General features: G+C 45.1%; 1 protein-coding gene and 1 pseudogene across 1 annotated transcript; one reads left to right on the top strand and one right to left on the bottom strand.

Annotated features, from left to right (window-relative positions):
* The window catches only part of LOC110485287, a 39125-nt pseudogene extending 30830 nt beyond the window's left edge, over nucleotides 1-8295 (bottom strand).
* A 4172-nt stretch (nucleotides 8296-12467) lies between these two features.
* Nucleotides 12468-26034, top strand: LOC110511881 (zinc finger protein 664). Its single transcript, XM_036939306.1, has 5 exons — nucleotides 12468-12848; nucleotides 17894-18633; nucleotides 18828-18864; nucleotides 24370-24547; nucleotides 24911-26034. The coding sequence occupies exons 3-5, from the start codon at nucleotides 18853-18855 to the stop codon at nucleotides 25900-25902; spliced, it is 1182 nt and encodes a 393-aa protein (XP_036795201.1). The 5' UTR covers nucleotides 12468-12848; nucleotides 17894-18633; nucleotides 18828-18852; the 3' UTR covers nucleotides 25903-26034.
* Nucleotides 26035-26806: the final 772 nt, after the last annotated feature.

Genomic DNA, 26806 nt, shown 5'->3' with positions numbered 1-26806 from the left:
GACCAGACAGGACTGGCAAAAAGTGCTCTTCACTTGCGAGTCGCGGTTTTGTCTCACCAGGGATGATGGTCGGATGCGCGTTAATTGTCGAAGGAATGAGCGTTACACCGAGACCTGTGCTCTGGAGAGGGATCGATTTGGAGGTGGAGGGTTCGTCATGGTCTGGGGCGGTTTGTCAAAGCATCATCGGATTGAACTTGTTGTCATTGCAGGCAATCTCAACGCTGTGCGTTACAGGGAAGACCTCCTCCTCCCTCATGTGGTACCCTTCCTGCAGGCTCATCCTGACATGACCCTCCAGCATGACAATGCCACCAGCCATACTGCTCGTTCTGTGTGTGATTTCCTGCAAGACTGGAATGTCAGTGTTCTGCCATGGTCAGCGAAGAGCCCGGATCTCAATCCCATTGAGCACGTCTGGGAGCTGTTGGATCGGAGGGTGAGGCCTAGGGCCATTCCCCACAGAAATGTCCGGGAACTTGCAGGTGCCTTGGTGGAAGAGTGGGGTAACATCTCACAGCAAGAACGGGCAAATCTGGTGCAGTCCATTAGGAGGAGATGCACTGCAGTACTTAGTGCACCTGGTATACCAGATACTGACTATACATTTTGATTTTGACCCCCCCCTCTGTTCAGGGACACATTATTCAATTTCTGTTAGTCACATGTCTGTGAAACTTGTTCAGTTTATGTCTCTATTTATCTTATGTTCATACAAATCTTTACACATGTTAAGTTTGCTGAAAATAAACGCAGTTGACAGTGTGAGGACGTTTCTTTTTTTGCTGAGTTCATTTATATTTCCTTCTCAAAACATCTATTAACTCTCCTGCAGTAAAATATTGTACAACCAGGTACTTCTCAGCAGCTGCCACCTACACATTAAAAACCCACTACCCCATTCCACTACTTTGACCCGATCTGCTCCTGCACCATGACAACGACCTGGGAGGACGGCACATCACCCTTCAACACACCATGCAACTCTTCTGAAGCCAAATCTCATATACCCAAATAACTCTCTGCAGCTGCCACCACAGCATCTATTTTCGGTGATTTACGTTCAATTTCTGGGGTACAAGATATTACATTACACATCTAAAAGTTATTGCATTAACCGGTGTTACAAGACAATATGCATAGTTCTTGCCTTGACCGATTATCCAATGTATCATTGATTAGTTTTATGAGCACACACACACACACACACACACACAGGTTGACTATGACATCTTCTATGATAACATTTATCCATTTAAATCCCATTGTGTGATATTACAGACACAGGTGAGACCTGATGCTAGATCAGAGCTGCATATTATGCTCCAGGTTACCATGGTGATCAAACTAAGTCAACTGTTTAACAATGGGAGATGGATATGCCTGTTCACTAGAAGTTTTTTTTAATCGTTTATTTAGGGATCTGGAACCGGTGCCGTATAGGAGGGAGATGAAATACGGCACGTTTTTGTTTTCTGGTGACTTTTCATTGTCCCTAACTGAGCAAAGCTCTTTCCACAAAGACAAACATAAGGTTTCTCTCCAGTGTGTGTTCGCTGGTGTCTACTCAGGGAGGAAGCTACGGCAAAGCTCTTTCCACACTGTTCACAGCTATAAGGTTTATTTCCAGTGTGTATGCGCCGGTGTGAAGTCAGAACGGAAGCTAGAGCAAAGCTCTTCCCACACTGATCACAGCTATAAGGCCTCTCTCCAGTGTGTATCCGCTTGTGTACAGTTAGGTTTCCTGCACTAACAAAGCTTTTCCCACAACGAAGGCAGGGGTAAGGCCTCTCGCCAGTATGAATTAACAAATGCGATTTTAAGGCACTAGATACAGCAAAACCCTTCCCACACTGAGAGCAGCAGTACGGTTTCTCTCCTGTATGGACTCTCAGATGAGATTTTAAGGCGGTAGATACAGTAAAACTCCTCCCACACTGAGAGCAGCAGTACGGTTTATCTCCTGTATGGATTCTCAGATGAGATTTTAAGGTGCCAGATAGAGCAAAACTCTTCCCACACTGTGAGCATCTGTAAGGTTTCTCTCCTGTATGGATTCTTTGGTGTTCTTTAAGACGCCCTGCAGAGATGTGCCTCTTCCCACACTGAGAGCAGAAGTACGGTCTCTCGCCGGTGTGAATCCGCTGGTGAATAATGAAGCAACTCCGGCTAGTGAAACTCTTCCCACAGTCAGAGCAGCAGTGGTGAGGTTTCTTCCCTATACATCTCTGCTGGTGTTTCTTGAAGTGTTCTGATCTCGAGAGACACTTCTCTGCCTCGTCAGCAACATGTGGTTGAAGGTGAGCAGATAAGCCCCTCCCACCGAGATAACCACGTTTAGGTGTGTCCCCTGTGAAACAAAGACATTGAATAACTAGGTTTATGAAATACGTGTCCATAAACAAAGAATGATCATCAATAAATACGGTACACTCAGTGACCAGTTTATTAGGTACACCGACAGACAGTGGGTCAAGTGGTTGTGGCTTGCTACCAAAAGCAGGCAGACAGGTAGAGACATTCAGTTACTGTTTGATTAAACGTTAGAATAGGCAAAACGAGTGACAAACAAAAGACAACGTCAGCGGCAGTCCTGTGGGTGAAAACAGCTCGTTGATAAGAGAGGTTGAAGGAGAATGGCAAGAATCGTGCCAGCTAACAGGCGGGCCACAAAAAAATAACGGCGCAGTACAACAGTGGTGTGCAGAACGGCATCTAGGAACGCATAACTAGTCGATCCTCGTCACGGGTGGGCTATTACAGCAGAGAACCACACCGGGTTCCACTCCTATTAACTAAACATAAGAAACAGCTCCAGAGGGCACGCGATCAACACTGGACAATTGAGGATTGGAAAACAGTACTTGGTCCGACAAATCTCGGTTTTTGTTGCGTCATGCTGATGGCAGTCTGGATTTGGTGTGCAAAGCATGAGCCCATGGACCCATTCAGCCTGGCGGCGGTGTACTGGTGTGGGGAATGTCTTCCTGGCACATGTTAGGTACCTTGATACCAACTGAGCAACGATTTAACGCCACAGCCAATCTGAACATTGTTGCTGACCAAACCCAATAGAGTAACTTTGGGATGAGATGGAACAGACTGTTGGCAGCACGAATGTGACGCTGTCCAATCTGCAGCAACTGCGTGAAGCCATCACGTCAGCATGGATCCCATGCATCCCTCTGGAAAATTTCCGGCGCCTTGAAGAATCAATGCCCCGAAGAATTAAGGCTGTTCTGGAGGAAAAGGCAGCTCCGATCCAGTACAAGATGGATGTACCTAATAAACTGGCAAGGAGTGTATATTGTTTATCAATCAATTAACAGAAGTTTCAGAGGCAGAATGTAGCTCCGATCCAGTACAAGATGGATGTACCTAATAAACTGGCAAGGAGTGTATATTGTTTATCAATCAATTAACAGAAGTTTCAGAAGCAGAATGTAGCTCCGATCCAGTACAAGATGGATGTACCTAATAAACTGGCAAGGAGTGTATATTGTTTATCAATCAATTAACAGAAGTTTCAGAAGCAGAATGTAGTCTAATCCACATAGAACATTGTTCTTACTTGATGAAATCAAATCTCCATTTTCCTCGTGTCCACCTCTCGAAGATCCACTCTGCCCTGGTGTTTTCCTGCAGTCGATCAGCAATGAAGCCACCCTCTTCAGACCCTGCAGTAAGGCGCTACCGGGAGAGTTGCAACCCGGGGACTCTGGCAGTGTGGAGGGCGACAGGCTAGCTCTGTCCTGGTGACCAGAGGAAGTATTGTACATAGAATATAATTAGACCAAATATATATTTATTTTTATTACCCCCCATTTCATGATTTACAATTGGTAATTAACAGTCTTGTCCCATCGCTGCAATTCCAGTACGGCCTCGGGAAAGGCGAAGATCGAGAGCCATGTGTCCTCCCGAAATACAACCCTGCCAAGCAGCACTGCTTCTTGACACACTGCTCGCTTCACCCATAAGCCAGCCACACCAGGGATTGAACCCGGTTCTGTAGCGATGCCTCTAGCACTGCAGCACCTTAGACAGCTGCCCCACTCAGGAGGCGAGACCAAATATTTCTGATTGGTTGGGTCTACTACTTCGACTAAATAAAACCTTTTGTTGCTCCACTGTCACTACCTACAACAGCCTCCACTGTCACTACCTACAACAGCCTCCACTGTCACTACCTACAACAGCCTCCACTGTCACTACCTACAACAGCCTCCACTGTCACTACCTACAACAGCCTCCACTGTCACTACCTACAACAGCCTCCACTGTCACTACCTACAACAGCCTCCACTGTCACTACCTACAACAGCCTCCACTGTCACTACCTACAACAGCCTCCACTGTCACTACTTACAACATCTCCACTGTCACTACCTACAACAGCCTCCACTGTCACTACCTACAACAGCCTCCACTGTCACTACCCACAACAGCCTCCACTGTCACTACCCACAACAGCCTCCACTGTCACTACCCACAACAGCCTCCACTGTCACTACCCACAACAGCCTCCACTGTCACTACCCACAACAGCCTCCACTGTCACTACCTACAACAGCCTCCACTGTCACTACCTACAACAGCCTCCACTGTCACTACCTACAACAGCCTCCACTGTCACTACCTACAACAGCCTCCACTGTCACTACCTACAACAGCCTCCACTGTCACTACCTACAACAGCCTCCACTGTCACTACCTACAACAGCCTCCACTGTCACTACCTACAACATCTCCACTGTCACTACCCACAACAGCCTCCACTGTCACTACCTACAACAGCCTCCACTGTCACTACCTACAACAGCCTCCACTGTCACTACCTACAACAGCCTCCAATGTCACTACCCACAACAGCCTCCACTGTCACTACCTACAACAGCCTCCACTGTCACTACCTACAACAGCCTCCACTGTCACTACCTACAACAGCCTCCACTGTCACTACCTACAACAGCCTCCACTGTCACTACCTACAACAGCCTCCACTGTCACTACCTACAACAGCCTCCACTGTCACTACCTACAACATCTCCACTGTCACTACCCACAACAGCCTCCACTGTCACTACCTACAACAGCCTCCACTGTCACTACCTACAACAGCCTCCACTGTCACTACCTACAACAGCCTCCACTGTCACTATCTACAACAGCCTCCACTGTCACTACCTACAACAGCCTCCACTGTCACTACCTACAACAGCCTCCACTCCCTCTTTGCCCCAGTATGTAGTCCCCAGTGTCCCTCTCCCTCCATCACCTGCAGCAGACACAGCCCTGAGCATGCCTCTCTCACACGTGACACCTGCACCACAGCATCTTATAGAGGAGATGATCAGCCTGGTGCGTCAGCATAGGGAGGAGATCCGGGAGCAGCAGTGTGCAATAAACAATGTTGAGGAGGACAACCAGACTCTCAGGATGGTAGCCTGCAGACTTAGAGAGGAGCTGTCCAGTACAGTCAACACTGGCCACATGCAGGACCTGTAGAAGAAGCTACATGAGCCAAGGCAGGCATTTCTCAGCCACCACTATCCACTCTACAAAGAGTTCCACAAACACCTTGGAACAGGACAACAGCTGAACCAGAACATACAAACCAATCCAACCAAACAATGCACCAACCCAGCTGACCCCCTCCATCCCCATCACATGGCTTGTAATTACTCCCATCAATCAAATGGCAAGCTTATATTAGAGAATCAACTTTTCCCAAATAAAATTCTGTCAAAGTTATGGTGCCCCACAACGGACAGAGCTACTGTGGCCCAGCTTGGCTCACTAAGCCATATCATCATTCATATGTGGACCAATGACCTGCATGCCCAACAGGAGAGGGTGACCACATCACTAAGGGGAGTGACAGAGATGGCCTCCACCATTTCCCCCCTTGCAAAGACAGTAACATCTACCCTGTTCCAGAGGAGAGATTTCCACCCTGCCACCATTGTTGCCAAGCAACAGAGATGCTGACCAGGTTAGAACTCTGAGATTTGGCTGAAACCAAGTTGGCATTTGCAGAAATAATTCACAAAGGTAGTCAATGGTTCCTAGTGGACATAAATGTGCACTTGAAAGTGATACATTATACATTTGATAAACTGTTGCACCTACCAAATGTTGTCAAACATTTTAAGTCCAATGGTCACTTTATGGAAGCAATAGTGCCGTTTTATTTGCAAGACTTTTAGCGAAGTAGGCGCAGAAAATACGGAACACTCACGACATGAATATAATGGAATCTATAACAATAAAAATAAATATTTGGGGAGAGGGACAGTGTAGTGAGATGAGCATCTCACAGTTACTTCTCAAAAAGATTAATCATTTGAAAAGGGGCTATTAACTAGCTGGCCTGGGGCACCGTTGCTCATGAATAGAGGTTTACAAGGCTAGTGTGCAAGCATCTTAGCCAGGTCACAGAGGACAGAAAAAAAATTAAAGCATGTACTTATTAACAGAGGAAGATGGCATTTGCATTTCTCTACCAGTTGGGTGAGTCAACATGTTTTTTTTTCTACTTGCATGCACATGAATAGATGCATCATATTAAGCTTAGGTTGATCGGACTAAATCATGTTTTGGCAGGGGCGCATCTTTGGTTTCAGAAGTGGGTGGACATAATGATTACACAGTACGAACAGCCGGAGGGGTCCGCGTGGTCCCAAAGCACACAGTCTCCTCATTTAGTATTACAGTACAATGATAAAACTCAGGGGGGGACAAAGTTTCAATTACAGAATGTGGTGGGGACATGTTCACTCCATCCCCAGTGAAAGTTGCGCCCCTGGTTTTTGGTATATTTTAGATTTCACTGTAGTAGACAAAGCATAGGTGATTAGATGATGTTGAAGTTGAAATGGTGCTTGAATATTGGAGGCAGCGCCTGTTTCCTTTTTGACCTGCGGTAACTCTAAATCAATAGTTGTTTAGTATTCTGAAAACGTTGGAAAATGTCATTTGCTTGACCATTCTGTAGGTCGTGTTACATGTTTGTTACATGTGTAACAGTATAGCTTTAGTCCGTCCTCTCGCGCATACCCAGGCTCGAACCAGGGACCCTCTGCACACAAACAGTCACCCACGACTGTTGTCTGTGTTCCCACCTCTCCACAAAAGCCGCGGCCCTTGCAGAGCAAGGGGAACCACTACTTCAAGGTCTCAAAGCGAGCGACTTCACCGATTGAAATGCTATTTGCGCGCACCCAGCTAACTTGCTAGCCGTTTCACATCCAACATGTTTTGTGAACTCAACTGGACTTATGTTCCTCTCCGGTTTTATGATTGAACAAAAGGTGTATTTGAATTTATTCAGCCACCTTCTTGTCTCGGTTGTGTCAAGGCATATGACCTAACAGGTTATAGAGCAAACAAAGCAATTATCACAACACATAGTTTGTAATATGGCTATTTTTCTGCCTTGGCTTCCCGGTGACTTTACCCCGGTGCCGCAAGTTGTAGCTTTGCCCTCATTATTTCTCCATGGTTCTGACTTTACCTGCTCGTTGCGCATTGTCTTGTATCAATCTGTGTGCTTTAGGCTAGTAGGCTACTTTGCTGAAGGACAAAATATCCCAAGTGTTTATTACCACCATTGTTTATTTTGTCCAGTTGTTCAAATGGAGCGAAGAGGTATGGAAGATCAACTACTGTTAAAACTAGGCCTCGACATGTTATACGCCACAGTATGAATACTGTTAATAAAAGTAAACCAAACTTACCCGATCCATCGTGGAAGCTATTCTTTCTTCAACGTTTCTTCAAATAAAAAAAACGTGACAGTTCATCTGTAGCTAGTTGACACTACAGTTACTTTGTTTGTCACAGCTAGACCAAAGCAATCAAACGTCCTTTTAAATATCAACTCGATTAATCTAAAGTAATCTTACTTCAGAAAGATCTTGGATAAGATTTTACTGGTTCTATTAGAGTCAAGAAAACGTTCAACACCCTATTCACCAACAATCCTTATGTCTGTTTATCGTCTACCTCCACACGAGTCTGTTGGAACAACGTCCTCTTCAAGAGTCCAGATAGTTTTAATTGCCTGAGGCCCAGTAAGTGTAGCCTATAAAATACCAGACTGATTACAGCAGCGCTATCCGTGCAGGGAACCAGTAAAACCTGATGTATGTTTAATCCAAAATCTGCAGGGGCCATGAAGCATTTACAACAATGCAACCTCCACAGTAGTCAGTGGATGTATACTTATTCCGCTTCACCGAGCCGAGCTGAGCTGTGAAGGAAGTGGTCTTCTTCTTCGTTAGTGTTATGGAGGTCCGCAAACTATTATTGGTGCATGCTGCCACTTAGTGTATTGGCTGTGCATCAGACTACTATTCTGTAGTAATAACTCCCTACACTTTGTGAAAAACAAACTAACCCTACACCCATTAAAACATAATCATTATTCCACTACTTTGGCCCTCTGATTCAACACCAGGCCAGCAGACTGGGAGGACAGGATATTATCCTTCAAAACACCTTGTAACTCTGCAGTAAAATATTATACACCCAAGTACTTCTCTACAGCTGCCACCACAACATCTATTCACTGTGTTTTACATTCTATTACTGTGGTACTGTTGACAACCATGGCTATTAAAACAAAACAAATCCTTCACCTTGGACCCATCTTCCTCTACTACTCCCTTCACTGCCTCAGCATACAGCACCTTCTGCACTACTGTGATCCTGGTAACCTCAACCTGTCTTTCTCTCACTGGACACATCTGATCTCCAGCACCATGTGTACCCCTACAGTTTATACACACAACTTTTTACATCAATACTACACATTCCTTTCTATCAGGTCCTCCTGCACACTTCTCACATCTAGGAATCTCCCTGATACACATTGCTGGAAGGAAGTTGTCAAGGAAGGGAATTCGTGTTTATACAGGAAGTACCTCACCAACGTAAACAAATCATGTCAATGTCGAGCTATATGAGCTCTTCAGCTTGTAGTCTTAAAACTCAGAAATTAGTTACCTTTGGCTCGTTCAGCCATCCCAATGGGGAAAAAAATGGAAGTTTTGGAATAAACACTGAAAATAAGGTCAACACAGGCTGAGGAGATCTTATACGTTTTGATCTATGAGATAATAGCAGTCAGTTAATATGAACTTTATGAATACTGTAGTGTTTGTGATTTATATGCTTTTTTAGTTAAATAAATTCTTAAATTCACAAGTGACTTTAGCTGATAAAGATTCTGGAACAAATCTAATAAGATCTCCTAAACCTGTGTTTACAACAGTCCTTAATTTCAGCATTTATCCAAACACCATACAAAAACACTGTTACATTTTCCCCACAGGCTTTGTCCAATGAACCATGGCAAAATTAGTACCTATTGCTATTTCTCTCTTTAGAGCCCCACAGTGTACTCGTCATAATACCCATAAAACCTAGTGCTCGAACAGGGAAATGGTTCCAACTGTTTTCCACCATTCATTTTTCCCATAGGGGATTTCCCATAGGCTTACCCTGGGGAGACATTTTGATTTCCATCTAACTCTCTCTCAGACAAGGTGACTTTTATCAATATAGTCTGCTCTTTTTAAATCTCAAATGTCACTAATGCTAATTAGTATGAAAGTAGACATGATGCCATGAAACAAATCCCTTATAAGCTCCTGCACATCATCTCTAGCCGACAACATCACTAACATGTGTTGTGACATTTTAAAACTTGCCCATGACAGGTCCCAGAATTGTCAATTTAAAGAAATGTAGCCAATTTATTCATTACTACAATTAGCTAATATTAGATAGTTAATCCAGAGATTCTTACCTTTAATGCTAGATCATTGATTGCAAGATATTAGCTCTTGTCACTTAGGCTTTTAATGAATGCATAACGGTAAACCTAGACACTTGCATCATATAGTATCTTGAGTGGTGACTCAAGGCTTGCTACCTTGGTTAGATTCATTGATACAATTATGGGCCTATAGCATTCACATAATATTGGAGTCAGAGTCTAAATGTTCTTCACTCTTCACCTTCTTCATGCAACAGTCCATACTTGATCCATTACTCTTTCATTTGCTTCAATGATCTTCACCTTTTCCTAGTGTATTTTGGCCCTGTTTTGTCCAACTGACAACACATTGCATTATCAAAGTATGTTTGTCCATTTCCTGTTTCTATCTGAAAATATGTTGCACTCTTACAGTCTTCTGACTTTGACATCAGAGTTCTCTGAGGCATGTGGTGACCTCTCTGAGGAGTGGTGGTCTGGGTGGAGTTGGTAGCCCATGATGGGGTGGGGGTCCGGTCAGGGGTTCTCCCCGCCCGAGGCCTGGACACATTTGAAAGGTAATTTTATGACATTATAAAACAGTAAAACATTCAGTGGCCAGTAAATTATCGATACAGTTTCGTTAAGGAGGTGAAAAATCTGTCTGTACCTTTTGAGCAAGGTACTTAACCCTAATTTTTTATTGTATTTGTTTATGGATCCATATTTCCAAAACCTATTTATTCAATGTCATTGTTTCACAGGGGACACTCCTAACCGTTGCTCTCTCAGTGGGAGGGACTTATCTGGGGAGCCTCAACAACATCATGTTGCTGACGAGACAAATAATCTCTCCAGATCAGAACATCTCAAGAAACACCAGCAGAGACGTACAGGGAAGAAACCTCACCACTGCTGCTCTGACTGTGGGAAGAGTTTCACTAGAAGGAGTGGCTTCATTATTCACCAGTGGATTCACACTGGAGAGAAAAATTACAGATGTTCAGTGTGGGAAGAGTTTCTCTGCTTCTAACACCTTCAAATCTCATCTGAGAATTCATACAGGGGAGAAGCCTTACCCCTGCCTTGATTGTGGGAAAAGCTTTGATAGTGTAGGAGCCCTAACCATACCCAAGCTAACACACGCAGGAGTGAAGCCTTATAGCTGTGATCAGTGTGGGAAGAGCTTCGCTGTTGCTTACAACCTGAATAGACACAAGACAACACACGCTGGAGAGAAAGAAGCCTTATTGCTGTGATCAGTGTGGGAAGAGCTTCAGTCAATCAGGGAGCCTGAATTCACACCAGCGAACAAACCTTAGGTCTGTCTATGAACAGTCATATCCATCTCCCATTGTCAAACAGTTGCCTTAGTCTGATCACCATGGTAACCTCTGTGGAGCATACTATGCAGCTCTGATCTAGGATCAGGTCTCCCCTGTGTCTATGTAATATCACACATTGGGATCTAGGTGGATAAATGTTCTCATAGGAAATGTCATAGTGAACCTGTGGGGGGATGTTGATAATTGTATCTTCTTTCATGTACTCATGATACTATTATTATTAAATGTCATTATGTAGAATAATGTTTCAACAATAGGTGTATATTCATGTATTCAATTTAATATGAATTCAATCCATTATCTTCTAAATAGGAAGTTAATATAAAAATATAAAATTAAAGTGGTATCTAAATTGATTAAAATGATACTAAAACTAATCCATAATATATTGAATAATAATATTCATGAGGTCAAGGAAAGAACTATGTATGCTGTCTTGTAGCAACGGTTAATGTAATAACAGATTTATAATGTAATAAAACCAGTAAATGTAACATCTTGTTGGTTAATATGATAAAATGTTGAATTGTTATAGTAATAACTTTTTCCACTTAATGTAATAAGTTACATTATCAGTCAGGTGAGTAACGTAATAACTTAAACCGATCATGTAATAACACCTAAACCAATGTTTTATGTTACTACACTAATGTTAATGCACATACCACCCTCCACCAATTGCAAACCTACACACACACACTTGTACACAAACACTAATCTTCAAATTGTATTTGTCACATACACATATTTAGCAGATCGTGCCGACTGTATTGATAAAAGTTACCTTCTCTGAGAGAGATTTACACGGTTCTCAAAATGTCTCGCCAGGGTAAGCCTATTGGAAATCACCTATTGGGGAAAATGAAAGGTGGAAAACAATTGGACCCATTTCCCTGTTTGGCCACTAGGTTTTATGGGTATTATGACTCGTCCACGGTGGGGCTCTATAGAGGGAAATAGTAATGCCATCATTTTATAGGCACTAATTTTGCCATGGTTCGCTGGACAAAGCCTATGGGGAAATGAATGGTGTTTTTGTATAGTGTTTGGATAAATGCAGACAATAAGGTCTGTGGAAACACAGGTTTAGATGCTATACAATCTATCAGCGAATGTCACTTGTGAATTTTGACGTATTTAAGTAATTTAAAAAAGCACATCACAAAGGCTTCATAATTCATAAAGGTCATATTAACTGACTGCTATTATCTCATAGAACAAAAACGTACAAGATCTCCTCAGCCTGTGCTAACTTATTTTCGCCGTTAATTCCAAAACCCAAATTTTTCCCCAATAATTTTTCCCATTGGGATGGCTGAAGGAGCCAAAAGTAACTCATTTCCGAGTTTTAAGACTACAAGCTGAAGAGCTCATATTGCGCGACATTGACATGATTGGTTTACGGTAAGTGAGGCGGTACTTCCTGTATAAACACAAACTCCTTCCCTTGACAACTTCCTTCCAGCAGTGTGTATCAGGGAGATTCCTAGATGTGAGAAGTGTGCAGGAGGACCTGAGAGAAAGGAATGTGTAGTATTGATGTAAAAACTTGTGTGTATAAACTGTAGGGGTACACATGGTGCTGGAGATCAGATGTGTCCGGTGAGAGAAAGACAGGTTGAGGTTACCAGGATCACAGTAGTGCAGAAGGTGGTGTATGCTGAGGCAGTGAAGGGAGTAGTAGAGGAAGATGGGTCCAGGGTGAAGGATCCTAAGAGGATACCTGTGATTAGGCCGAGGTGTCATGTACTGTCATGTTGTGTCTTGTCTCTGTCCTTTCCCTTCACCCTGTCTCCCTCTGCTGGTCGTTGTTAGGTTACCTTTTCTCCCCCTCTTTCCCCCAGCTGTGCCTTGTCTCCTCCTAAGCACCTCGTCACCCCTTTTCCCACCTGTTCCCTTTTTCCCTCTGATTAGGTCCCTATATCTCTCTCTGTTTCTGCTCCTGTCCTTGTCGGATTCTTGTTTGTTGTGTTTCATGCCTGAACCAGACTGTCGTCATGTTTGCTGTAACCTTGTCTTGTCCTGTCGGAATCTGCCGGTCCGTCTGAGCCTACCTATGTTTGGTAATTAAAGAAGCTCTGTTTAAGTTAATTCGCTTTTGGGTCCTCATTCACGCACCGTAACAGAAGAATCCGACCAAGAATGGACCCAGCGACTTCGGATCCTCTCCACTCAGCCGTCGGGATCCAGGGAGCGATGCTAGGCAGACACGAGCAGGAATTGTCTGCTGCTCGACATGCCGTTGAGACCCTGGCCACCCAAGTCTCCAACCTCACAGAACAGGTTCACCATCTCCGCCTCGATCCACCGGCCACTTCCAGGGCTTTCGAATCTCCGGAGCCCAGAATCAATAACCCGCCGTGTTACTCTGGGGAGCCCACTGAATGCCGCTCGTTCCTCACCCAGTGTGATATTGTGTTTTCTCTCCAGCCCTACACTTTCTCCAGGAGCACTGCTCGTGTCGCCTACGTCATATCTCTCCTTATTGGACGGGCTCGTGAGTGGGGCACGGCAATCTGGGAGGCAAGGGCTGAGTGTACTAACCAGTATCAGGACTTTAAGGAGGAGATGATACGGGTTTTTGATCGATCTGTTTTTGGGGAGGAGGCTTCCAGGGCCCTGTCTTCCCTATGTCAAGGTAATCGATCCATAACAGACTACTCTATTGAGTTTCGCACTCTTGCTGCCTCCAGTGGCTGGAACGAGCCGGCTTTGCTCGCTCGTTTTCTGGAGGGTCTCCGCGCAGAGGTAAAGGATGAGATTCTCTCCCGGGAGGTTCCTTCCAGCGTGGATTCCTTGATTGAACTCGCTATTCGCATTGAGCGACGGGTTGATCTTCGTCACCGAGCTCGTGGAAAGGAGCTCGCGTTCTCCGTTGCCCCCCTCTCCGCATCACTACCATCTTCCTCTGCCGGCTCGGGTGCTGAGCCCATGCAGCTGGGAGGTATCTGCATCTCGACCAAGGAGAGGGAACGGAGAATCACCAACCGCCTCTGTCTCTATTGCGGTTCCGCTGGTCATTTTGTCACTTCATGTCCAGTAAAAGGCCAGAGCTCATCAGTAAGCGGAGGGCTACTGGTGAGCGCTACTACTCCTGTCTCTCCTTCAAGATCCTGCACTACCTTGTCGGTCCATCTACGCTGGACCGGTTCGTCAGCTTCCTGCAGTGCCTTAATAGACTCTGGGGCGGAGGGCTGTTTTATGGACGAGACCTGGGCTCGGGAACATGACATTCCTCTCAGACAGTTAAAGGAGCCCACGGCCTTGTTCGCCCTGGATGGTAGTCCTCTCCCCAGGATTCAGCGTGAGACGCTACCTTTAACCCTCACTGTTTCTGGTAATCATAGTGAAACCATTTATTTTTGAATTTTTCGTTCACCTTTTACACCTGTTGTTTTGGGCCATCCCTGGCTAGTTTGTCATAATCCTTCCATTAATTGGTCTAGTAATTCTATCCTCTCCTGGAACGTCTCTTGTCATGTGAAATGTTTAATGTCTGCTATCCCTCCTGTTTCCTCTGTCTCTTCTTCACAGGAGGAGCCTGGTGATTTGACAGGGGTGCCGGAGGAATATCACGATCTGCGCACGGTGTTCAGTCGGTCCAGGGCCACCTCTCTTCCTCCACACCGGTCGTATGATTGTAGTATTGATCTCCTTCCGGGAACCACCCCCCCCCGGGGTAGACTATACTCTCTGTCGGCTCCCGAACGTAAGGCTCTCGAAGATTATTTGTCTGTAGCTCTTGACGCCGGTACCATAGTCCCCTCCTCCTCTCCCGCCGGAGCGGGGTTTTTTTTTGTCAAGAAGAAGGACGGGTCTCTGCGCCCCTGCATAGATTATCGAGGGCTGAATGACATAACAGTGAAGAATCGTTATCCGCTTCCTCTTATGTCTTCAGCCTTCGAGATCCTGCAGGGAGCCAGGTTTTTCACTAAGTTGGACCTTCGTAACGCTTACCATCTCGTGCGCATCAGGGAGGGGGACGAGTGGAAGACGGCGTTTAACACTCCGTTAGGGCACTTTGAATACCGGGTTCTTCCTTTCGGCCTCGCTAACGCTCCAGCTGTCTTTCAGGCATTAGTCAATGATGTCCTGAGAGACATGCTGAACATCTTTGTTTTCGTTTACCTTGACGATATCCTGATTTTTTCACCGTCACTCCAGATTCATGTTCAGCACGTTCGACGTGTCCTCCAGCGCCTTTTAGAGAATTGTCTTTTTGTGAAGGCTGAGAAGTGCACTTTTCATGCCTCCTCCGTCACATTTCTCGGTTCTGTTATTTCCGCTGAAGGCATTAAGATGGATCCCGCTAAGGTCCAAGCTGTCATTGATTGGCCCGTCCCTAAGTCACGCGTCGAGCTGCAGCGCTTTCTCGGCTTCGCGAACTTCTATCGTCGTTTCATCCGTAATTTCGGTCAGGTGGCAGCTCCTCTCACAGCCCTTACTTCTGTCAAGACGTGCTTTAAGTGGTCCGTTTCCGCCCAGGGAGCTTTTGATCTCCTCAAGAATCGTTTTACATCCGCTCCTATCCTTGTTACACCTGACGTCTCTAGACAGTTCGTTGTCGAGGTTGACGCGTCAGAGGTGGGCGTGGGAGCCATTCTTTCTCAGCGCTCCCTCTCTGACGACAAGGTCCACCCATGCGCGTATTTTTCTCATCGCCTGTCGCCGTCGGAACGTAACTATGATGTGGGTAACCGCGAACTGCTCGCCATCCGGTTAGCCCTAGGCGAATGGCGACAGTGGTTGGAGGGGGCGACCGTTCCTTTTGTCGTTTGGACTGACCATAGGAACCTTGAGTACATCCGTTCTGCCAAACGACTTAATGCGCGTCAGGCGCGTTGGGCGCTGTTTTTCGCTCGTTTCGAGTTCGTGATTTCTTATCGTCCGGGCTCTAAGAACACCAAGCCTGATGCTTTGTCTCGTCTCTTCAGTTCTTCAGTAGCCTCCACTGACCCCGAGGGGATTCTCCCTGAGGGGCGTGTTGTCGGGTTGACTGTCTGGGGAATTGAGAGGCAGGTAAAGCAAGCGCTCACTCACACTCCGTCGCCGCGCGCTTGTCCTAGGAACCTTCTTTTCGTTCCCGTTCCTACTCGTCTGGCCGTTCTTCAGTGGGCTCACTCTGCCAAGTTAGCCGGCCACCCTGGCGTTCGGGGTACGCTTGCTTCCATTCGCCAGCGTTTTTGGTGGCCCACCCGGGAGCATGACACGCGTCGTTTCGTGGCTGCTTGTTCGGTCTGCGCGCAGACTAAGTCCGGTAACTCTCCTCCTGCCGGCCGTCTCAGGCCGCTTCCTATTCCCTCTCGACCGTGGTCTCACATCGCCTTAGATTTTGTCACCGGACTGCCTTCGTCAGCGGGGAAGACTGTTATTCTTACGGTTGTCGATAGGTTCTCTAAGGCGTCTCATTTCATTCCCCTTGCTAAGCTTCCTTCTGCTAAAGAGACGGCACAAATCATCATCGAGAATGTTTTCAGAATTCATGGCCTTCCGTCAGACGTCGTTTCGGACAGAGGTCCGCAATTCACGTCTCAATTTTGGAGGGAGTTTTGCCGTTTGATTGGGGCTTCCGTCAGTCTCTCTTCCGGCTTTCACCCCCAGTCTAACGGTCAAGCAGAACGGGCCAATCAGACTATTGGTCGCATCTTACGCAGTCTTTCTTTTCGCAACCCTGCGTCTTGGTCAGAACAGCTCCCCTGGGCAGAATACGCCCACAACTCGCTTCCTTCGTCTGCGACCGGGCTATCTCCTTTTCAGAGTAGCCTCGGGTACCAGCCTCCGCTGTTCTCATCTCAGTTCGCCGAGTCCAGCGTCCCCTCCGCTCAGGCTTTTGTCCAACGTTGCGAGCGCACCTGGAAGAGGGTCAGGTCTGTACTTTGCCGTTATAGGACGCAGACTGTGAGGGCTGCTAATAAGCGTAGAACTAAGAGTCCTAGATATTGTCGCGGTCAGAGAGTTTGGCTCTCCACTCAGAACCTTCCCCTTAAGACGGCTTCTCGCAAGTTGACCCCGCGGTTCATTGGTCCGTTCCGTATTTCTCGGGTCATTAATCCTGTCGCAGTTCGACTTCTTCTTCCGCGATACCTTCGTCGCGTCCACCCGGTCTTCCATGTCTCCTGCATCAAGCCCGTCCTTCGCGCCCCCGCTCGTCTTCCCCCCCCCCCCCCATCCTTGTCGAGGGCGCACCCATCTACAGGGTCCGTAGAATTTTGGACATGCGTCCTCGGGGCCGTGGTCACCAGTACCTCGTAGATTGGGAGGGGTACGGTCCTGAGGAGAGGAGTTGGGTTCCCTCTCGGGACGTGCTGGACCGTGCGCTGATCGAGGATTTCCTCCGTTGCCGCCAGGTTTCCTCCTCGAGTGCACCAGGAGGCGCTCGGTGAGTGGGGGGGTACTGTCATGTACTGTCATGTTGTGTCTTGTCTCTGTCCTTTCCCTTCACCCTGTCTCCCTCTGCTGGTCGTTGTTAGGTTACCTTTTCTCCCCCTCTTTCCCCCAGCTGTGCCTTGTCTCCTCCTAACCACCTCGTCACCCCTTTTCCCACCTGTTCCCTTTTTCCCTCTGATTAGGTCCCTATATCTCTCTCTGTTTCTGCTCCTGTCCTTGTCGGATTCTTGTTTGTTGTGTTTCATGCCTGAACCAGACTGTCGTCATGTTTGCTGTAACCTTGTCTTGTCCTGTCGGAATCTGCCGGTCCGTCTGAGCCTACCTATGTTTGGTAATTAAAGAAGCTCTGTTTAAGTTAATTCGCTTTTGGGTCCTCATTCACGCACCGTAACACGAGGTCAATAGAGAGTGATAAGAATAACATGCTTCAGTAAGATTCATTTTTTTGGTGTTCATGGCCATGGTTGTCAACCGTACCGCAGGAATAGAATGTAAAACACAGTGGATAGATGTTGTGGTGGCAGCTGTTGAGAAGTACTTGGATGTACAATATTTTACTGCAGAGTTACAAGGCGTTTTGAACGATAATATCCCGTCCTCCCAGTCTGCTGGTCTGGTGTTGAATCAGAGGGCCAAAGTAGTGGAATAATGATGTTTAAATGGGTGTAGGGTTAGTTGGTTGGGCATTTTTTTCAAAGGTGTAATAATTTCCTTCTACAGAATAGAACTACAAAATAGTAAGCTGATAAACAGACAAATCAGTAGGTGGCGACATGCACTTATAACAATTGTATGCGAAGCGCTAGAATACAAAGAAGAAGAAGGCCGTTTCCTTTTTAACAGCCCTTGAATCGCTGGAAGTCTTGACTTCGACCACGGTTGCATTGCTGTAAATGGACACTGAAGACGTCGGATTGAACATACATCGGGTTTTACTGGTTCACTGCACGGATAGCGCTGCTGCAATCAGTCTGGTATTTTATAGGCGTCCATTACTGGGCCTTAGAGAATTACAACTATCTGGACTCTCGAAGAGGACGTTGTTCCAACAGACTCTCGGGTGGAGTTAGACGATAACAGATAACATGATTCACGATGAATAGGGTGTTGAACATTTTATTGACTTTAATAGATCAGGTAAAATATTATCCAGGATCTTTCTAAACTAAGATTAGGCTACATCAGACACTTATTTGTCACCACTTAAGTTTTGATATTGATAATGACGTCTGATCGCTCTGGTCTGGCTGTTTTTTATCTGAATTCTGCAACAAAGAAAGTAACTGTAGTGTGGGATAGTTACAGATTTACTGTTATGTTTTTATTTGTAGAAACGCTGAAGAAAGAATAGCTTCAATGATGGATCGGGTAAGTTTAGTTTTATTAACAGTATGCCTAATGTGGTGTATAACATGTCTAGTTATCATATTTGATCTTCCATACCCATTAGTTTAATTTGAACAACTGGACAAAATAAACCAATGGTAGCAATAAAACCCAGGGAATGTTGTCCTTCAGCAAAGTAGCCTACTAGCCTAAAGCGCACACATTGATACAAGACAATGCGCAACGAGCAGGTAAAGTCAGAACCATGGAGAAATAATGAGGCCAAGCTACACCTTGCAGTAGCGGTAAAATCACCAGGAAGCCAAGGCAGAAAAATAGCCGTATTTCAACCTGCGTGTTGTGATAATTGCGTTGTTTGCTCTATAACCTTTTAGTTAATATGCATTGACAAGACAGTGGCAGAATAAATTCAACCACACGTTTTGTTCAGTCATACATTTTGCATGTAACAAAGTTACATGACCTTATGCATGGTCAAGCCAGTTATTGTTTCCGACATTTTAGAACTACTAAATAACTATTGATTTATTTACCGCAAGTCGCAAAGAAAACGGGCTGCCTCCACTATTCCAGCATTACCTCAGGTGCACATTTCCGTTCATTTAAGAACCAATGATGTGCTTCCTTTTTGTGTCATTTCTGATACGAATTTATTTTCAGCTTCATCTCAGAGTTCTAGCCTGGTCAGCATCTCTGTTGCTTGGCAACAATACAGCTGCTATTAGCTAACGTTAGCTTGTTTGTCCAAAGTCCAGCAGCTAGCCTCTGTAGCTAGCTAACAGGCAATGAAAGGTGTAATTGTTTCTGGAAGGTTTGTTAAAAAATTGACTAAAGTTACCTAACAGACAAGAACAGCTTACGATAGCTAGTTCATGTCCAAACGGCAGTCCTACATTTTTCCACAAAACATAATTAGCTAGCTAACGTTACATCAGTTAAAAACAAAATTGTCACGCTGTTACCTTACAATGCAATACAATGAACTTTTGCAACTTGTAATTATTCTAATCAAAAGGAGAGACTTTTAGATTTCTACAAAACCATCCAACTTTATTATTAATTACGGCAGTAATGGAGCGTTAAGGGTCACCAGATGGTGTAGAGCAAAAAGCCCAAATAAGCAGGGTTAGGTTACTACTTTTTATAGTCCTCCTGAGTCCTCATAAGTAACAGATTTGTGAAATTATACAAGGGTACAGACAGTAACAGACAGCAAGATTTACATGGCGCCAGATGTCTGTCTCTAGGTCATTTACTGCTTGTTTATACAGAAATTATAATACAACATTGGACACTAGATCCTTCCCTCAACAGATGAAAGCGTCCATTTGCGATGTGGAAGAGAAACTGGAGGGAGAGTTCCCCTGGCCCTTACAGACCAGCATTTCACACAGACACTAATCATGCAGTGGAATGTAGTTTAGGTTTTATCACCAAGGCATTGTAAATAAACTGCCAGCATTAAGCCTCAGAGGCTCCTCTCAGGCAACAGACAGTGTGAAAGTACTAATTGAAGAATATTCTAATAAAAGGTCATTTGAATAACAATGTTGTAATTTATACCAAACACTAGCTAGCTATGACATCGCCGAAGTCGAGGATAGGTAGGATAGTCAGTTGTAGGAAGGCATGTTTGGCGGCGTGAATAGGAAGCCGATTCTAGATTTAATTTTGGATTGGAGATGTTTAATATGAGTAAGGAAGTAGAGTTTACAGTCTAGCCAGACACCTAGCTATTTGTAGTCCACATATTCTAAGTCAGAACCGTCCAGAGTAGTGATGCTAGTCGGGCGGAGGCAGTGAACAGTTGAAGAACATGCATTTATCTTTACTAGCGTTTAAGAGCAGTTGAGGCCACGGAAGGAGTGTTGTATGGCATTGAAGCTCGTTTGGAGGTTTGTTAACACAGTCAGTTCTTGAAAAGATGTACGTAGAAAACAACGGCACAAGATGGCAGCTTCAGCAAGTCCCATTACTTTGTTTGTACCGATCCTCACGTTGAGAGCATAGCAGGAGGTACACATTCTTGTGGCCTTAGAGCTTGTGTTATTTGTTTATGTAACAGTAAGCCCCGACCTGGGCGCGAACCAGGGACGCTCTGCACACGTCAACAGTCACCCTTCGAAGCATCGTGACCCATCGCTCCACAAAAGCCGCGGCCCTTGCAGAGCAAGGGGAACCACTACTTCAAGGTCTCAGAGCAAGTGACGTCACCGATTGAAACGCCACTAGCGCGCACCACCGCTAACTAGCTAGCCATTTCACATCGGCTACATTTAGAAGGGCCAAATGTATATAGAATGTTGTCGTCTGCGTAGAGGTGGATCAGGGAATCACCCGCAGCAAGAATGACATCATTGATATATGCAGTGAAGAGAGTCAGCCCGAGAATTGAACCCTGTGGTACCCCCATAGAGACTGCCAGAGGTCTAGACAACAGGCCCTCCGTTTTGACACACTGAACTATCTGAGAAGTAGTTGGTGAACCAGGCGAGGCAGTCATATGAGAAACCAAGGCTGTTGAGTCTGCCGATAAGAATACGGGGTACGCAACACAAGCTCACAGAATGGGAATGCCGAGTACTGAAGCGCGTAGCACGTAAAAATTGTTTGTCCTCCGTTCCAACATTTCATACTAAACTGCCTCTGGACGCAATGTCAGCATAATAACTGTTGGTCGGGAGTTTCATGAAATTGGTTTCCATAGCTGAGCAGCAGCACACAAGCCTAAGATCACCATGCGCAATGCGAAGCGTTGGCTGGAGCGGTGTAAGGCTCGCCGCCGACGAACAAATCTGGGTTTGGTGGATGCCAGGAGAATGCTACCTGCCCCAATGCACAGTGCCAACTGTAAAGTTTGGTGGAGGAGGAATAATTGTCTGGGACTGTTTTTCATGGTTCAGGCTAGGCCCCTTAGTTCCAGTGAAGGGAATTCTTAACGCTATAGCATGCAATGACATTCTGCCCTTCCAACTTTGTGGTAACAGTTTGGGGAAGGCCCTTTCCTGTTTCAGCATGACAATGCTCCTGTGCACAAAGTGAGGTCAATACAGAAATGTTTTGTCGAGATTGGTGTGGAAGAACTTCACTGGCCCGCACAGAGCCCTGTCCTCAACCCCATCAAACACCTTTGGGATGAATTAGAACCCAGACCCCGAGCCAGGCCTAAACGGCCAACATCAATGCCCAACCTCACTAATGCTCATGGCTGAATTGAAGCAAGTCCCAACAGCAATGCGCCAACATCTAGTGGAAAGCCTTCCCAGCAGAGTGGAGGCTGTTATAGCAGCAAAAGGGGGACCAACTCCATATTAATGCCTGTGATTTTGTTAAGAGTTGTTCGACGAGCAAGTGTCCCTATACCTTTGGTCATGTAGTGTATTATGGGATAGTCGTGTAAATGCAACACAGGGACACTGAAAGTCAATCTTAAAAGAATCATTGCTTATTATCAGCATGCTCTAGAGGTCAAAGTCAAACTTAGAAGTATAAAGTACCGTTCTGAAGGTATCTCCCTCAGGGCAGTCCCGTTAGATCTCTTATAGACTGGTTACAGACACGTTACATAGTCATAGTTCATAGGGTTGGTTCTGCCACGTGTCTGGTGTTGGTTCTGGCATGTCTGGCACCGCCTCCTGTCTTAACTTATAGAACTTATTCTGGGCCTTCTGACAGATGGTCCTGAGGAGGGGGTCATGTTGCCCCTCTTCATATCTTGACCAAGTACAGGCAGGAACCAAGGATTATTAGACAAGATGAACATTTTCAAGGCTGCTCTTCACATGATAACATTTTCCATCACAGGATGTATAGACATTATGTGGATGGAAAATGTACTATATCTGTAGAATACGTAGGATCGAATAGTGTGTATATATATATATATATATATACACACACACAGAAATAGTTGAATAGCATGGCCTTGACTAGAATACAGTATATACATATGAAGTGGGTAACAGTATGTAAACATTATTCAAGTGACCAGTGTTCCATGTCTATGTACATAGGGTAGCACAACCGGGTGGTAGTCAGCTAGTGACAAAGTTCAGGGCAGGGTACTGGGTGGACACCGGCTAGTGATGGCTTTTGTCATGATGTTGCCCTCTTTGGGTACAGCAAGCCCCATCCCCCTGCCTGCCTCCTTCAACTAGGCTGCTATGGTCAGAGAAGTCGTAAATTCCTTGAAGATATTATCTCCTCATGGCCACAGTATAGAGAGAGAGAGTGAATTTTCATAGAAAACAAAGCAATTTCTTCCACCTCACAGAACTTGAGGTGTGAACAACATTTATGTTCTGGAGAATGTATAAAAGATCGGTGAAGAATCCAGCTACGAACTGGTCCATTTGGTACAATTTTGTGGGGCTCATGGGAGACGGTGCGGCCACATTACCATAACACTGTTTATATAATAGCCTCAGATATGAGGTTTACATCTAATTGTTTGTATAAGATGAATGAGTGAGGATGATACTGTTTGTAAAATTGTGTAATGTGATTTTGTACTTTTTATTGAAGGAAACTCCAATTCCCTTTGGAGTTTAACTAAATCAGAAGACCGCCCATGAGCCCAGTTAGGGTCGGGCATCCTGGGACAGCCCTTTTCTGCAATTCCGAATAAAACCCCAACTTCGAGAAATTCTCAGTAGACCATGTTTTTCTCAATCACGAGAGGACAAAAAGGTTGCAGACAGGGAGAGGGGGATGGGGCTTGCTGTTCCCAAAGAGGGCAACGTCATGACAGTTGGATATTTGTCAACGGCCATTCCAGTGGTGTGGAGCTTGGGGTGGGTGAGGGGCTAATGCCCCCCAAACCCTGATTATATACATGTATAGGATAACATAACTCTGCAACGCTTTAGGCTAGAAACAAACTGTAAAAGGCAACAGAAAGCGGTGGCTCTATTGTACATGGGGATAACTGTATACATTTACATTCATTTAATTCAGGGTGGAAGGTAAAACCAAATAATTGATGGATTTAGCTCTAAATACTACATCATTATGAGCAGCAGTAGTTCAGGTGTTTTGCTTTTTCCTCTGGTTATTACGACAAAACACGGTTTCGCAGGTGTTGGTGTTCGCCAACATTTTGGAAAGGGGAGGGGACATTCGGCCCATATCTTGAGAGGGTGGAGCTCTTCCTTCTAGCATCTCATCCTAACACGTATGAACTCAGAACTAAATCGTGCGGCTGACTAATTACATGAGACATTAGTTCTGGGTTAACCAAAATTGGCTCAGGGTTGAAAAACTTGTTCAACTCCAATGAATACTCAAAGGTTCTGAACATAAGACAGAGGGGCATTACAAGTGTACTACTTCCATTTAGAAAAATTAGAAGTGTTATACGTTTTTACATTTGTAAAAAAATCTACCACTAACATTTGAAAAATTTGCTGAAGTGATTGAAGTGTAAAGTAGTGAACGATTACACACTTCAGGAGAAAGAAGGTATTATAAAGTAATCAAATGTTTGGTCTAATGATATTCTATGTACAATACTTCTGTGGTCACCAGGACAGAGCTAGTCCGTCCCCCTCCAACCTGCCGGAGTCCCCTGGTCACAACTCTCCTGGTAGCGCCTTACTGCTGGATCTGAAGAGGGTGTTTGTGCGGCTGGTCGACTGCAGGAAAACACCAGGGCAGAGTGGAACTGTGAGAGAAGGACACAAGGAGGGAGATTTGATATCATCAAGTAAGAACAATGGGGGGTGTGGATGAGACCACAATATGATTCTGTAATTTCTGTTAATTGATTGATAAACAGTAAACACTCAGTGGCTAGTAAATTGTCGATCCAGTTTCGTGAACGGAGGGGGGTGTACTTAATAAACGGGCCACTCCACTGAGTGTATATTGATGATCAGGGCCACTAATTGTAAGGTTGCTGGTTAGAATCTCTAAACCGACTAGGTGAAAAATCTGTCCATGTACCCTTGAGCAAGGTACTTAACCCTAATTGCTGCTGTAATTCTCTCTGGATAAGAGCGTCTGCGAAATAACAAACGTATTTATTCACACATATTTCCAAAACCTAATTATTCAATGTCTTTCACAGGGGACACCCCTAACTCTCGTTCTCTCAGTGGGAGGGGCTTATCATCTGGGGAGCCTCAGCCACACAATGTTGCTGAAGAGACAGAGAAGACTCTCTCCAAATCAGAACATCTCAAGAAACCCCAGCAGAGACGTACAGGGAAGAAACCTCACCACTGCTGCTCTAACTGTGGGAAGAATTTCACAAGCCGAAGTGGCTTCATTATTCACCAGCGGATTCACACCGGAAAGAAACCGTACTGCTGCTCTCAGTGTGGGAAGAGTTTCACTGCTTCTCAAACCTTAAAATATCATCTGAGAATTCATTCAGGGGAGAGGCCTTACCCCTGCCTTGATTGTGGGAAAAGCTTTGCTTATTTGGGCGCCCTAAACATACACAAGCTAACACACACTGGAGTGAAGCCTTATAGCTGTGATCAATGTGGGAAGAGTTTCAGTCAGTCTGGACACCTGACAACACACCAACTAACACACACTGGAGTGAAGCCTTTTAGCTGTGATCAGTGTGGGAAGAGCTTTGCTCTAACTTCCTCCCTGACTAGACACCAGCGTACACACACTGGAGAGAAACCTTATGTCTGTCTATGTGGGAAGAGCTTTGCTGTAGCTTCCAATCTGACTACACACCAGCGAACACACACCAGAGATAAGCCTTATAGTTGTTATCAGTGTGGAAAGAGCTTTGCTTCTTCAGAAACACTAATTATACACCAGCGCATACACACAGCAAAGAAACCTTTTTGCTGTGGTCAGTGTGGGAAGAGCTTTGCTGTAGCTTTCTCCCTGATTATACACCAGCGAACACACACTGGCGAGAAGCCTTATACCTGTGATCAGTGTGGGAAGAGCTTCAGTCAATCAGTACACCTGAATACACACCAGCGAACACACACTGGAGAGAAACCTTATACCTGTGATCAGTGTGGGAAGAGCTTCAGTCAATCAGGAAACCTAAATTCACACCAGCAAACACACACTGGAGAGAAACCTTAGATGTGTGGAAAGCTTTGTTCATTTAGGGCCTATGTGGAAAAACACCAGAAAACTACAAATGTCTTGTATTTAATTTTGCCTCCTATCTGACACCGGTTCCAGATCCCTAAATAAAAGGATCAATAGAAAACATCTAGTGAACAGTCATCTCTCCATCTCTTTCTTAAAACAGTTGATTTAGTCTGATCACCATAAACCTGTTTGGAACATACAGTTGAAGTCGGAAGTATACATACATCTTAGCCATAAAACATTTAAACTCAGTTGTTCACATTTCCTGACATTTAATCCTAATAAAAATTCCCTGTTTTAGGTCAGTTAGGATCACCACTTTATTTTAAGAATGTGAAATGTCAGAATAATCGTAGAATGATTTATTTCAGCTTTTATTTCTTTCATCACATTCCCAGTGGGTCAGAAGTTTACATACACTCAATTAGTATTTGGTAGCATTGCCTTTAATTTGTTTAACGTGGGTCAAACGTTTCTGGTAGCCTTCCACAAGCTTCCCACAATAAGTTGGGTGAATTTTGGCCCATTCCTCCTGACAGAGCTGGTGTAACTGAGTCAGGTTTGTAGGCCTCCTTGCTCGCACATGTTTTTTCAGTTCTGCCCACACATTTTCTATAGGATTGAGATCAGGGCTTTGTGATGGCCACTCCAATACCTTGACTTTATTGTCCTTAAGCCATTTTGCCACAACTTTGGAAGTATGCTTGGGGTCATTGTCCATTTGGAAGACCCATTTGCTACCAAGCTTCAACTTCCTGACTGATGTCTTGATGTTGCTTCAATATATCCACATAAATTCCCATCCTCATGATGCTATCTATTTTGAGAAGTGTACAGGGTCCCCCCTGCAGAAAGCACCTCCACAACATGATGTTGCCACCCCCGGGCTTCA

This window comes from Oncorhynchus mykiss, chromosome 12 (assembly GCF_013265735.2).
Source record: "Oncorhynchus mykiss isolate Arlee chromosome 12, USDA_OmykA_1.1, whole genome shotgun sequence".
Taxonomy (NCBI): Eukaryota; Metazoa; Chordata; class Actinopteri; order Salmoniformes; family Salmonidae; genus Oncorhynchus; species Oncorhynchus mykiss.
The sequence above is the reverse complement of the archived record's forward strand: the minus strand, read 5'-3'. Positions and strand labels throughout refer to the sequence as shown.